The sequence below is a fragment of the Sinocyclocheilus rhinocerous genome, unplaced genomic scaffold, assembly GCF_001515625.1.
Source record: "Sinocyclocheilus rhinocerous isolate Xijiao unplaced genomic scaffold, SAMN03320098_v1.1 scaffold3, whole genome shotgun sequence".
NCBI lineage: Eukaryota > Metazoa > Chordata > Actinopteri > Cypriniformes > Cyprinidae > Sinocyclocheilus > Sinocyclocheilus rhinocerous.
In genome coordinates, this window is record NW_015658759.1 from 906,699 (window position 1) to 921,187 (window position 14,489).

The 14,489-nt window shown below is 36.0% G+C and overlaps 2 protein-coding genes across 2 annotated transcripts in view; one reads left to right on the top strand and one right to left on the bottom strand.

The window, feature by feature from the left end:
* LOC107722943 (endonuclease domain-containing 1 protein-like) overlaps nt 1–2,090 on the top strand; it is an 8,505-nt gene extending 6,415 nt beyond the window's left edge. Inside the window, exon 3 of the mRNA XM_016531440.1 lies at nt 1,940–2,090. Coding sequence (XP_016386926.1) covers nt 1,940–2,071 — 132 coding nt within the window. The 3' untranslated portion in view covers nt 2,072–2,090. The remainder of the gene's footprint in view (nt 1–1,939) is intronic.
* A 2,161-nt stretch (nt 2,091–4,251) lies between these two features.
* On the bottom strand, nt 4,252–13,315 carry LOC107722931 (equilibrative nucleoside transporter 4-like). The gene is made up of 11 exons (XM_016531431.1): nt 13,196–13,315; nt 12,308–12,433; nt 11,509–11,640; nt 11,276–11,389; nt 11,008–11,136; nt 10,846–10,920; nt 8,375–8,643; nt 7,297–7,429; nt 6,163–6,350; nt 5,834–6,074; nt 4,252–4,606 (listed from the first exon to the last, which is right to left on the bottom strand). Exons 2-11 carry the CDS (start codon nt 12,429–12,431, stop codon nt 4,455–4,457), a joined length of 1,557 nt encoding a protein of 518 aa, XP_016386917.1. The 5' UTR covers nt 12,432–12,433; nt 13,196–13,315; the 3' UTR covers nt 4,252–4,454.
* Nucleotides 13,316–14,489: the final 1,174 nt, after the last annotated feature.

The following is a 14,489-nucleotide window of genomic DNA, read 5'->3' on the forward strand; positions in this document are numbered from 1 at the left end:
ACAGCACTCTGTGAACAGCCAGCTTCTTTGGCAATTGCTTTTGCTTTCGCCTAGAAACACACATCTTCTCCCTGACATGGCTGCTTCAACACTAACTGCGTTTACTGAAACCACGCCTTCTTTCTTTGCGTGAACATTTGGGCGGCATTATGCTAATATTTCCACATAGTGAGGTAGATATGTGGGGGCGTGTTAGAACGAGCCGTTTTAGGGGGGCGTGGCAGAGTCTTAACTTTGATAAAGAATATCTCTTTGGTTTTGAGACTTTAGTCTTTGCAACTTCAGGGATCTTATCTATGCATCCTTTAAGAAAATTACCAGTAGATCTCATTAGAGTGTAAAACAAAATTAGGCACAATATCAACCAAAACCACCAGAGAGAAAATACAATACTAACAAGAAGAGCTTACTTAGTGTCCTATTCAGCCAGTGTGCTTGATTAACCTTTACTTCATAAGATCCATCAGGGGTATATCACAAAATACAGAAGGGGGAGACTAATAACTCATAGAAAAAAGAATTTTCGAATTTGATGCCATTCTGCCACCTGTCAAAAAGAGCATGTCAGGTGAATTCAGATATATAGGGCCACTATATTCTATATCCAGTAACAAATATCAGAAACATTTATTTAAAGAGTTATCTTTTAGTTTTTTTAAACAAACACATGCTTGTTAAGTGGACCTATATTTAAATATGTAATGTAGCCATAGAGAGATATGCAGTGGATCAAGTTTGTGTGCCTCTGCTCATTTCCTTAAAAGTGTCCCTACTCATTGCTTAAAAATGTTAAATGGCAAAGCAGGAGATTAGAAATGCTCACCCATCTCACTGCAGCACCAGTGTATCCTTGCCTTTGGTGTCGGTATGTACTGTAATATTTTTAGAGCTGACTTTGGGCTCTTACATTTTATTCTTTATTATTTGTTGAGTATCTAATAGTACATGTTTACTTACTACAAGGAAGGTGTTATGTATCATGTTTCTTACATTCTTGCATTATTGTCTCTTCATTGATAATAGCTTGATCTTTGACTTGTACTTTGACTTGTAATGCCATTTATTATATTATACAGTATAAGCTGTTATAAAAAAAGTATCATGTAGTTCTTGTTCATGCAGAGAGCTTGATAATTCATCATCTCATCCTCTTCATCATGCTGCTCCTTCTTCATGTGCTGATGCTGCCATTTCTCTTTGGTGGTTCAGTTAAAGTTGTGCAGGATTTTGAGAATTAAATATTACTTAATCTAAAATTCTGTTAAACATTTTACACTCTACATCATTATTTCAACTAAAAGTCTTGAAATAGTACACAGTGACATACCATAACAATGCTGGAGTAGTGCATTTAATTGCTTCTGTAAAGTGCTTAAATGCACATTGACGTTTAAGTCTTGACAAGAAACTTGAAAATTAACAAATAAATCAAAATGACACTACTTAATTTAGAAAACCACACATGTTAGCAGTTAATTTGATAAACAGAGTATTAAACACAGAGAAATAGATAAATGTTTACTAAGTAAACAAGAGATTGCTAATCTAGCATTTGTGTGTAACAGGAAAAACTGAAAGATAAATGCTGAATGTGAACATGGATGTCCATTTGTTTGTTTTTTTCTTATATCCAGTATTCTCAAGTGTATCTTTTTTTCTTATGTTTAATTATATTGCAGAATGATGATAATAATAATAAAGAACCAGACATGGCATGTGAGGGGACTGGGAATATTCAAATTCGTGGAGGCCGTCAAGCTCTTAATGGAGACTATTATGACAGAGATCATCTGGCACCAGTCTACCTGGCAAACACACAGAGCTGTGCTGATGCCACCTTCACTCTGACCAATGCTGCTCCACAAAAGTGTGTTATGGAGGGATGTAGAAAAATAGATGGCACAATATCTGGGATTGAAATGTAAGTTAAAATATTTACATTGTAACAAACAGAGTGAACGTGCCTAGTCACTTCTGGACTGCATACTGCTGCTTAGACCAGAATAATAGATGTTCAGACTCAGGAGGAGTCATTGCAACCAATAACAATAACTCCAGTATAGGGAAATGAATGTGGCTGCTTTAGAGGCAGAGTTGGGAAACCTTTATGGAAGAACATTTCAGTTGTTTCAATAATAATAACAAAAGCAGACAGGGGTTGCTTCAAAATAAATCCTGAGTGATTACACTTTGCAAACATTTTTGAGCCTATTTTGAGTGATTTTTAAAAAAAATGCAGATTATTTTAATTTCATTTTAATTCTAATCACTATATCTCCTGTCAGAATTTTGGGGGAATCTATATTGGGCGATATTATGTTGTATTTCTTAATCAAATGACAAATTAGAATGACAATTATCTGTAAAATAATAATGAATATGATACAGATTTTACTGAAACTTTTATCATTATAATGTCTCAATTAACCTCTAATACGCCTAATAAAAATCATCAATACTGCAAACCGTGTACTGGATACTTCTAGAAAAACGTATGTGCATTTGCACCTGATTACTCAAAATAATTGAACATACCAAGATTTTGTGATCTTGTATGGTACAATAACAGTATCAAACAATCAGAAGGTACCAAGCTGTCAGTCACAATGGGGCTCTGATATTTTAACCAGTGTCAATGGAGGAAAACAAACAATAACAAAAAGTTGTGAAAAGTTTGAGTTTAGTTTATTTGAAGAAATCATTGAAGATTTCATTATAATGGATTGAATTGTAATGGATTGAGCTCTTGACTCTGAACAGGTCATGGGCATATTGCAATTACTAAAAAATCGGCAAACTTCAACAAAACCTACAAGCATAGGAGTTCTTAAAATGACAAGCTCCAATCTTTATCTAGCTTTTTATTTTGATGGGGTCTCCACGACTATGGATTTTGGACTCTGAACTGGTCATGAACATATAGCCTACTCCAATTGCTAAACAACCTGCAAACTTCAACAAAACCTACAAGCGACACCCTCCAATCTTTTTCTACCCTTTTCACACTTTTATTGACAGAAACGGTGTAAAAAGGACAGTAAATGACGGGATGACGAGGGGAAATGGCTCCACAACTCGTCCCCAACACTAGCACTGCAGCTTCCCAGGCTGCTACAATAATTACTGTATTTGGCAAAGTTTGTAAGATCCGTGGAGTCAAATCTTAGACTCTTAAGCCCCGTTCACACCAAGAACGATAACTATAAGGATAACGATATTAGCGTCCACACCAGCGAACGATATCGTCTGTTTATTCTAAGCGCACGCTCGTCTGCCCCTTTAAATTTTCAAGCTCGTTACAGCAGGATGGATTCTGATTGGCTGTCAATTTTTTATCGTTCATCAGCTGGTGAAAAATCGTTTTGAAAGTGATTCCAACGATATCGGTCCTCTGTATCATTATCGTTATAGTTGTGGTGTGAACTATGCTATTCTTTAATATTGAGAACGATTTTTAGAACTACAGTATATTTATAGTTGTGGTGTGGACTCTGCTATTCTTTAATATTGAGAACGATTTTTAGAACTACAGTATATCTTTATCGTTATCTTTATAGTTATCGTGCTTGGTGTGAACGGGCCTTTAGGGGCCATTTACACAGAACATGTTTTTCCATTACACTGCACGTTGTTCTTCTATTTAAACTCACTAGACTGATGTGTTTGACCGTTGCACGTTCTAAAAACTTGGCACTAAAAATAAAAGAACTTTTAAAAACTTTTAAAAAACATGCTTTTCCCCATTCCACTGCCCTCGTCTCACGTTTATCAAAGCAAAAACATGTTCTGTGTGAACTGTAAATCCTTCCACTTACAGATTTACCTGGCCATCACGTCAAAAAGCAAACAGGATATAGTCAATTTAACATATCAGTCAAACGACACCTTCCTGTCTCAATGGGTGCTTTTTGGCCAGAATAAGATGTTTTGCGAATAATGAAACTGTTCGTTACCTAACCTTGGTTTAAACAGGTGAAAGTGGAGGGTCATAATCTAAAACAAGACACCAAGACGATTATAACGACCAGCCATAAAGTAGAACTTTAAAGCATACCTTACAGTAAATTACACATGGTGGCCATACATTTAAACATGACAGGAACAATCTTACATCAATTTATTTAGCAAGGTGATGGTTATTCAGACAGTCTTGGATAATACTCTAATGAATATCTCAACACATTTTATATAAACCAACAAATCTGCATATGTAGCTGCTCACCAGCATATGTTGTGTTTTGGATGCTGGTCCGCACAATTAAATTCTAATATGCTGGTGTCCCAAACTGGGATTTTTAACTTGCTTAACCAGCAGACTTTCCTTGCATAAACCAGATTGGACCAGTATGCAAACTCTGGTCTAAGCTGGTATTTTCAGCAAGGATAGTCTCTGGAAACGTACTTTATCCTTACATTAACAATTATACAAAACAGTGTACATGTGAGAAAGACGCTCAGTGGCCAGACATATAGCTCTGTAATGTGAGTGTGTTGTTGAGTTTCAGTGTGTGAGTAGAATGTGCCTGTGAGGTCAGGCTGTATGTTGAGTAAGACACAGCAGACCCGAGCATCAGTCCCGCCATATATGATACCGTCATGGTGTTCCCTGTAAAAAAGTATTGAAGAAAAATCACAATAAAATTGCAATATATCAGTTGCTTCTCCTAGACAGAAATGGGATTAAATGGTAAGCAAATGGAGAATTTTGCTTAAGTCTACTGCTTCTCAAATTATTCTCATTAGAAATAATCCAATAATAAGAAGCCTCCAACAATTTGCCAACAGAGATTTCGATATCAACTCAAATAGCCTACTGCTCATCAAATGTTTACAAAAAAAAAAAAAAAAAAAAATTTGAGCTATGCTATCCACATTAATTTTATCTCACTGAATTTTTCAGTACTGTGACTCTCTCTTGAAACCAACACGGAAGTGACTTAAACTGCAATTCATAAACTGGCCACTAGAGACTGTCCCATGTTTACAGCCTGGTACAAAAAGTGGTTTTGGTCTATACAGCTAATTTTGCCCTTCATGACAACTGTGAGGGGGGTGAAGTTTTTTATAACTCATCCGTTTAAATTATATTAAGCCTTAAAATGTTGCATAATTAAGGGTGTGGCCATTTGAGTGACAGGTGGATTGCCGCTGCTGTCACCACCATAGAGCTAGGCGGGCGTGGTTTCAGCAACCAGCTCCACCCACGTCCCGCCTCTTTGCCCATTTTCGATTATCCAGGAGTGACAATATGGAGATGACTGGCTCCGCCCACTTTAGGCTTCAAAAATGCTCTTCAAAAATGCTCTTCCATGACACTACGTCTATGTTTTTATACAGTCTATGGTCTGTTTTAGATTAAAGTTAGACTATGTGTAACTGCCCTCTAGCGGTTGAAACCACTGATCTATATTATATGGTTGTGGTGATTGTGACGGAAAATATAGACACAATTACTTAAAATTATTTAAAAAACAAAACAAATAAAGTACAAATAAATTGACCTTATATTTGTATTTCTGGCAGTGTTACCAAAATATTAGGTATTTACTTCTATTCTGAAGACAGGTGGTTTAAACTTTGATAAGCTAAAGAGAGCATCAAATTAAATATTTGTACTAAGAACATTCTGATCATCCCTAAATAATGTGATAAATTTGATGTTTAAAAATTCAAATCTAAAAATTTGAAACTAAACAGATCTTTACTATTACAGTAATTCAACAATTGCATTCACATTTTTTCTCAAAGCGTAACTGATAACACTTACAGCCCTAAATCTCCAGAGAAACAAATGTTTTGTCTAGTTAATTACTTGTGTGTCAGCCATACTCACCTGCCACTTCTCGCTGTTGAAGTGGCACCTTGCCTGCCGCCTGTATCATTGGTACGGAGCCAAGGTATCCGTTACTGATTCCCAGCATCAAAGACAGGCCGCAGGGCCAAGCTGGGTGTGCCAGCAGGGGGTGCTGCACGGGCGACACGCACATCACAAACAGTGGCAGAAAGAGGACTCGCAAACATGAACACACCAGCAGCTGCACACCACCCCACTCATACGGACACGCTGCCAAGATCTAAAGAGAGAAATAAAGAGCTTTGAACATTTGCCATTTTTAAATGATAATATATGCTCATAGATGACATCAAAAGGCTTCATTTCACCTTGCCCACAAAGTCTGCCAAGTTGAACAGAGCCATGGTGAGAATAGGCAGCCATTCTCCCAGTGTATCATTGCGTAACTCTGACTCCAAACCAGGGAACAGACACAGCGTGATGAAATATGTCACCAAAATTGAGAGCATATAGGGCCAGATCATCCGGGCAACAGCACACCTCTGATCCAGCAGTTCTGTAAGAAAGTCATCATATATTATGTCAAAAAAGGTCAGTCCTATAAATGCAGAGTTAATTGAACTTAAAGCAACAGTTCACCAAAAAAAAAAAAAAAAAAAGAAAATTTGCTCACCTTCAGGCCACCCAAGATGTAAATGATTTTTTTTTCTTCATCAGAACAAATATGGAGAAATTTAGCATAACATCACTTGCTCACCAATGGATCCTCTGCAGTGAATGGGTGCCGTCAGAATGAGAGTCCAAACAGCTGATAAACACATCACAGTAAGTAATCCACATGACTATAGTCCATCAATTAATGTCTTGAAAAAGTGGATTATTGTGGTGTTTTTATTTTTAGAAATGCGTGGAAAATTTTTAGAATTGCGTGGAAAAACAGTATGTCCAGTTATAGACAGGCTCTAAAAGCTGCCAGGGCCGAGCATATCCACAAACTTATAGAAAATAACCAAAACAATCCAAGGTTTTTATTTAGCACAGTGGCTAGATTAACAAATAACCAGACGCCACCCGATCTAAATATTCCCTCACAGTTTCTGTACATTTCTGCCATATGTACATTAATTGACAGTCACCACTGATAAGCTACCACTAAATATTGTAGAAACTTAATTTGCTGTAAAGTTGCTTTGCAATGATTTGTATCGTGAAAAGCGCTGTACAAATAAACTTGACTTGACTTGACTTGACTTTTTATCAGCTGTTTGCACTCCCATTCTGTTTGTACCCATTCAGTGCAGAGGATTCATTGGTGAGCAAGTGATGTTATGCTACATTTCTCCAAATTTGCTTAGAGGAACAAACTTATCTACATCTTGGGTGGCCTGAGGGTAAGTAAATTCTCAGTAAATTTTCATTTTTGTGTGAACTATTCCTTTAACTTTGTTTTGTAGTGTGTTTACTGAATAGCTACAGCGTTTGTTATTAAACCTATAGCTCACCCTTCACGCCCATCCAGGTCCTTTTGGTGTCAGGTTTGGGCACGTCAAATCTGACGTATATTCCATCTTCATGGGAACCGTTACCCAGATTAACTGCATCAGCTTCGTCAACTGTGCTTGACGCCACTCCATCCTAATTTGTGGAACTGCCATGAGTCAATGTCAATTTTATATTTGAGCAAATCATCCTAAACAATGACTGTCTCAAAATCTGGTTGGGCTGTCTACTGCTTACAACAAATTTGGGGGAAAGTAACCATTTTATATTGAGATGGAACCATTTTCTACCAAAATAAAAAAAAAAAGAATAAAAAATATCTTAATAATAAAAATTTCCCTTGGCTACCCTTGTTAAAAAGAAGTACACTTTGGCATATTTTTAAAAAGAGTACTTATTATGGAAATACAATTCTTAAAGGGATAGATCACACCAAAATAAAAGATTCTGCTATTTTCCATTTTTCAATTACTTCAGATGTGCTTTAGTAGTTTAGCAGATTTAGTCAACACATCAAAATAAGTGTACTTCTTTAAAGCATGACAAAAAAGTTATTAAAAATAATGTTTTAAATTATACTTTAAAGTAAAACTTTTAATTTTACATTTTTACAAAGTGCCCTTTTTTAAAAGTGTACTTACGTGTGTTAAGAAATGTACTCAATAAAGTGTACTGGTTTAATTTAATTAATAATATATTCTCTCCAAGTAAAGTTTTTTAGAAATATACTTTAAAGATTTGAAGTACACTACAAGTGCATATTCAGTACAATTAAGCACACTTCTTTTTCACGAGGGTATGTCTATGACCTTGGATAAAGTGTTTTTGCTATGGTTTTTCATAGTGCATTGTAAGAAACAGTATTTAGCTAGGGAGCTTATTAAGTTTTGAAAAACCTATTACACCCATTTTGTTGCCATGGTTAACACAGATAACTTTTCCTGCAATGTAAGAAGGAAAATAGTTAGCACAAACCCACAGAAACCTTTCAAAACCTGTCAGTAACATATGGATAAAGAACCCACACCCAAAACATCCCAAAAGTCAAGTGCAAACCATTATTTCTATGTGTGAAATTACCTCTTCCTCTGCGCTGCTGTCGTAATGTATCTGATAGCCACTGTGGTTTTTTGAAGTAAAATTATTAATCTGTCCTTTGAGCCAGCTGTGGTGAGCTCTGTCGGTGTGATAACGGACAAAGTGTGTCCGTCGGACCACTACGTGTAACAGAAAACAGAGCGTCTCTATTGAGACAGAGAACAGGAAGAAGATGATGGTGTTGTTCTTCTCATCCTCCACCAGCAGCTTTGTAAAAATCCGACTCAGAGAGACAATAACTCCTGCAGTGCCTGAAACAAACATAATTGACACACGCAAAAAAAAAAAAACATCAAGTGCAATACAAACAAACATTACATATGATCAATACAAATTGGGTGAATTCATATTTTGGAAAAAAAATCTATCACTCATTCATATTACCATAATGCAAAAAAAAAAAAATCTCATTACTGCAATGTGAAAAATGTAATTAATATTATATCTATATCTACATTTATTAATAAAATTAAATAATAATTTTTTTTTTTAAAGAATCTGTATTTGCCATCATATTGCTCAAGCCCCGCCCACGACTGATGAACCGTCCCGTATTAAAGGGGTCATATGATGCTGCTAAAAAGAACATTATTTTGTGTATTTGGTGTAATGAAATGTGTTTATGCGGTTTAAAGTTAAAAAAACACATTATTTTCCACATACTGTACATTATTGTTTCTCCTGTATGCCCCGCCTTCTGAAACGCGTCGATTTTTACCCTCAGCCAGTTGTACGCTGTCCTCCATTTTCTCAGTGCTCGAGCAGCTGTAGCGACAATGTCTAGTAAGCAATGTAGATGTTTTGTAGTTAGATGTAAAAATGAACATAAGAGTCTTCATTCTCTCCCGACATCAGAGACGCAGTGGATTAGTTTTGTTTTTGATGATAATGCGCCACCAAATACACCTATATTTGTTTATGTCTGCACAAATCATTTTACTCCAGACTGCTTTCTGAACGAGGAACAATTAAAGGCAGGTTTTGCTAAAAACTTAAAACTCAAGGATGGATCAGTACCGACTGTTCGTGATCCAGCTGCATCTCCAGAAGAAGTAAGTAAGTCTCACATTTTACATTTTTATGATTATTTGCAAATCGTCTTTCCTCTTCTAAAGAAGAGAGGGGTGGGGTGAGCAGAGCTCATTAGCATTTAAAGAGACATTCACAGAAACGTGTCGCTGTGTACAGAACTGGTTTTGACAAGGTAAAAAGGGTGTTGTTTTACACTACCATTGAGGAATTTTAACCAAAGTATGTTACAGACATTTCATGAAGACCCTAAAGAATCATACCAACTTGTGGAAAATGGGCATCCGATGTCTCCTTTAATTTTCACCCAAATTTGAAAATTTGTCCTCTATTCATAATATTGCTTTCGCCCGTGAAAATATAGGGTCGTCTGAATCAGGAGAGAAATATGCACCGATCAAGCACTGTTTAGAAGTGAAAACAGTCCAAAATCATTCAAAACAAATATGTTGTTGGATTTTGATATGAAAATACAACAGGGTATGGATTTTTCCACTGGAGGAAGCGTTATTATGGATTATGGTGGTCAGAAGTGACTGTTTAAAGTTAAATCGCCTTGATGGATTCTTACAAAAAGACAGTTTTTTGCTTCACAAGACATTAATTGATGGACTGGAGTCATGTGGATTAATTGTGGATTATTGTGATGTTTTTATCAGCTGTTTGGACTCTCATTCTGACGGCACCCATTCACTGCAGAGCATCCACTGGTGAGCAAGTGATGTAATGCTACATTTCTCCAAATCAGTTCTGATGAAGAAATAAACTTATCTACATCTTAGATCTTCATTTTTGGTTAAGCTATTCCTTTAAAGGGGTCATATGATGCTGCTAAAAAGACCATTATTTTGTGTATTTGGTGTAATGAAATGTGTTTATGCGGTTTAAGGTTAAAAAAAACACATTATTTTCCACATACTGTACATTATTATTTATCCTCTATGCCCCGCCTTTCTGAAACGCGTCGATTTTTACAAACCTCATTGGTCTGAAAAGCGAGGTATGCTCTGATTGGCCAGCTATCCAGAGCGTTGTGATTGCGTAGACATGTGGGGGCGTGTTAGAACGAGCCGTTTTAGGTAGGCGTGGTTGACTCTTAACTTTTATGAAGAATATCTCTTTGGATTTGAGACTTTAGTCTTTGCAACTTTACAGATCTTATGCACCAAGAGCTTGTAACACTTCAAAGAGAAAGGAAAAATTGAAATCGCATCATATGACCCCTTTAATACTTGTATTACAATTTTTTTTACTATATTATTAAATTACTGAGAATCTTCATTGATAACGATACAAAAAAAAAAAACTAAAACTAATGCATTACGGTAATGAGAATGGGAGCACAATAATATGAAGTAAATATTACATTTATTCTAATATAATGGTTATAATTTCAGTCATGTGGTGATGGAAGTTTGGCTCACTCTCTCCAGTCATCACGCCCTGTGTGTACCTCTTGGGCAGCATCCCAGTGTAACCATAGAAACTGGACTGCTGCACTGTAAAGGTCAAAAGTACAATGTTTACAGATCACAATAGCACAATGTAGGCCAGTCGCAAGAGCATGCTTGCTTGTATATATTTACCTGTGCATCCAAATGCAACAATGGCAATTGCGGCTAGAGTAAGAGCATAGGACTGCTGAGTGTCAAACAGCTCCAACCAGATGTCAAATACACTCACAAACACCAAAGGTCCCAATGCAAATAGATATCCTATTTATGCAACACAGGATAATTAGTGATATTGCAATCGAAAAATAAGAATCTTTGTGTGTACATGTAGAAAATGGTGCAGAGGAGCTTGTGAGTTTGCCTTAGACTTTATTTTGAGGCAGTTTTTGCATGTTCTCACCCACACAGATGCGTGTGTTTAAGCTCAGTCTCTCTACAAGAGCGTTGTTCACAATGACAGCACTGAGAGCCACCAGAATATACGTCAAACTCATGTCGAACACAATAGAGGTGCCTGACAATAGAAGAGAAGTATTTTGACTGTGCAATGCATTGCTGTTATTTATCGACCTACAGCTCTGTGAATTTAATTTTGTCTTTCCTGTGATGTGTGACAGGTTGGTCGCATCACACCTGTGAATTTGCGGTGGAGGTAGTCCACATCGGTGATGAAACTATTGTATGGCAGTAGAAAGCCAACACCAGCCAACAGCATAGCAAAGTAGATGGCATGGTGGCGATCATCAGGAATGGATTCCTCTGAGTCTGAAAAGAAGACACAAGCTTAAATGAATAGCAACCAGAATGACAGAGGAACTCGATCAACTTGAGCCCTGTTTTAATTAATAAAAAACAACTCAATGCTTTTGTGTTGTGCATGATGGTGTCTTGCACTAATGCAGGGTTTCCCAAAATAGGATTTGCTTACCTCTGGGGGTTTGTGAGGAAGTTGAATGGGGTTTGTGACTTGACAAAAAGCTAATAATTCATTTACAAAAAAATGTCAATTAAAAATAAATCATTTAAAAATAAAAATAACCAAAATAAATGTTACCAAAAATTATGAAATTTTTATTGTTTATAATAAATATTTTTAACCAACATCAGAGAGTTGTGAATGTACTTGAGGTTGAATTATTGAAATATTAACTTAAAATCTCAGGGGGAACTTAAGTACATATTTAATGTCAAAAGAGTTTGGCTGACAAAAAAGTTTGGGATGCAATCCTTTCACTAATGCATGCATTATTTCAGAAATTCATGCATCATATCCACATACGATATAACCTTAATGCATGCATCAAATACCTCAATATATACACACAGATTTATGTGTATGTGCAATTTAATGTATTTTGTATGTGCAATTTTTATAGTCCTGATTAGTATATTCGGTTATTGCTTAATATTAGCTGTGTTGTACATATCTCACCATGAACACTGTGAGATTTTATCCAACTCCTCTTCTCCTCCTCTGGCAGCTGACTAAAGCTAAAATTCGTGATCACAACCTTCTCTCTACCCTGCCGATTTCTGCTCCACTCCTCAGAGTACATGCCTGGGAAAAAATGTCAGAATTCATATAATGGAAAAAAAACATGTATGCTTTAAATATATATTTATATATATAATACACACACCTCTAGTATAACAAGGACTTACAGACGTTTTTCAATATAAGATCTGAATTATGAATTCATATTATGATATCTAAATCCACTTGAAAATTGAATACACCTTCCCTGAGAAATATTCACTGTTAAAAGTTAAAAGAGTTAAAAGTGTGATAACTTGCCCCAGTATCCCCAGAATTTTGATAGACCTATGCTGTGCAGGAAAAAAATCTATTCTTTTGTTTTATGCAACCAAGCATTGCAGTGGTTCTGTATTTGTTCATACACCTGTTTTCATTTGAAGCATCTGGGCATGAATGTGTTGTTTCTCTCCTACCAGTTGACTTTGTACAACCGCGCGCGGTTTAAATTTTACGGCATGTTATGAAACACAGACTAGTCAATTGGACTAGGTGATAAACGCAAGATTAACGTTGACACGTCGAGGTCACCTGACAGTTCCACCAAAGCTATTTTTAGAAATATGGATCCTCAATGTCACAGTGTAATTTTTTACGGCGGGAAAATAAAATTGAGATACTATTATCACATTGCTGTTGGAACGACGGATCATTTGTCTTTGGGGTTATTTGACATGCCTCTATACATATTCGCAACTAAATGCAATCGATACGTACAGTATGATGATAACCGAACATCAATCAGAGCTGTCGCTCGCTCTCGTGAATGGATAACAGGTCTCTTACCTGATGTTCTAATGTCATTCACTTCCTCAAGCGAATAATCTTTAATTAAGATCCAGTGTCTCGTTTTCCAAGCGGTGTTATTTGAGGATGCTCGTTTTCTGCTCCTTCGTTCTCTCTCGAGGCTCCCCGCCCTCCTGCGCAAGTCACGGAATCATCACGCGCTTAACAATTGATCACCGGGGCTAGTTGTCACACTTTCTATAGAGGGGGTTCATTTCTGTATAAACACATAGTACCTTAAAATATTGGCTACAAATTTTTTTTTTTTTAAAAACCCTATTGAACATTTCCACCGTTATTGCCCAGGAATTTATTTCAGTCACACTGTAACTGTCTTGTTACAATAAAAACATACTTTTTATATCACTGATTCGAGATGAATTGAATGAATGAATGAATGAATGAACATTTATTTTAAATAAATACAATTTATTTTAAAGGTTACACTCTTAAAAATAAATATTTTTATTGCCATATGTGGTTTCATGCAAAACCTTTAACGTCCATGAAAACTTGTCATTGCGCAAAAGGTTTTTAGAGGAAAAGGTTTCTTTAGATCAGTGGCTTGCTATTTTTTAGATGCTGCGGACCCCATGATCATCCTCGTGAGGGACCTCCATAAAATGTATAATGTATAAAGACCTAATGTATACTTTGGAAATATTAATATTGTAAATAAATGTAAAAAATTATTTGCAAAATAATTCGTTTCTATTATATTATTTCGTTTTTACCCATAGCACTGTATTTGTTTTGTTTGTTTGTTTAAATCATTTTTTTTAACATTTATTTGAATATTTTCTTATTGTAATTTTTTATTGATTTTTATTCAGTTTAATCTTATTATTATTATTACATTGTTTTTCAGTAATCTTTCCATGGACCCCCTAGTGCTTCCTTGTGGCCCCCTCGGGGTCCCTGGACCCTAGTTTGAAAGCCTCTGCTTTAGATTATTAACATTTTCTTCACGCTAAGAAAAATAATGCTTCTTTTAAGAACTGTTCACTGTAAGATTCTTTGAGGAACCAAAAATGCTTCTATGGCATCACTTTCAAAAGATTCCTTGTGGAATCTTTATTTTTAAGAGAGCAGGGTTAGGACTTAATTAGGTTTGAAATTAACACACAAAACCACTGCAAGAGAAAACACATTTGTGCATGCATTTTTGACAGCTGAAGTTACTGAGACCCAGCCACTGTGACAACTGGCTTCCCCATTTAATGAATGAATGAATGAATGATGCATTTATATAGCGCTTTATTGTGTATTGTTGTACACCCATTTACAATCATGT

Excerpts from the sequence above, each read along its gene's own strand:
- LOC107722931 (XM_016531431.1), bottom strand. The coding sequence starts at position 12,431 with ATGTACTCTGAGGAGTGGAGCAGAAATCGGCAGGGTAGAGAGAAGGTT. Across the intron at positions 11,137-11,275 it reads AAACACACGCATCTGTGTGG|GATATCTATTTGCATTGGGA; the intron begins GTGAGAACATGC and ends TTGCATAAATAG. Across the intron at positions 10,921-11,007 it reads TGTTGCATTTGGATGCACAG|TGCAGCAGTCCAGTTTCTAT; the intron begins GTAAATATATAC and ends TGACCTTTACAG.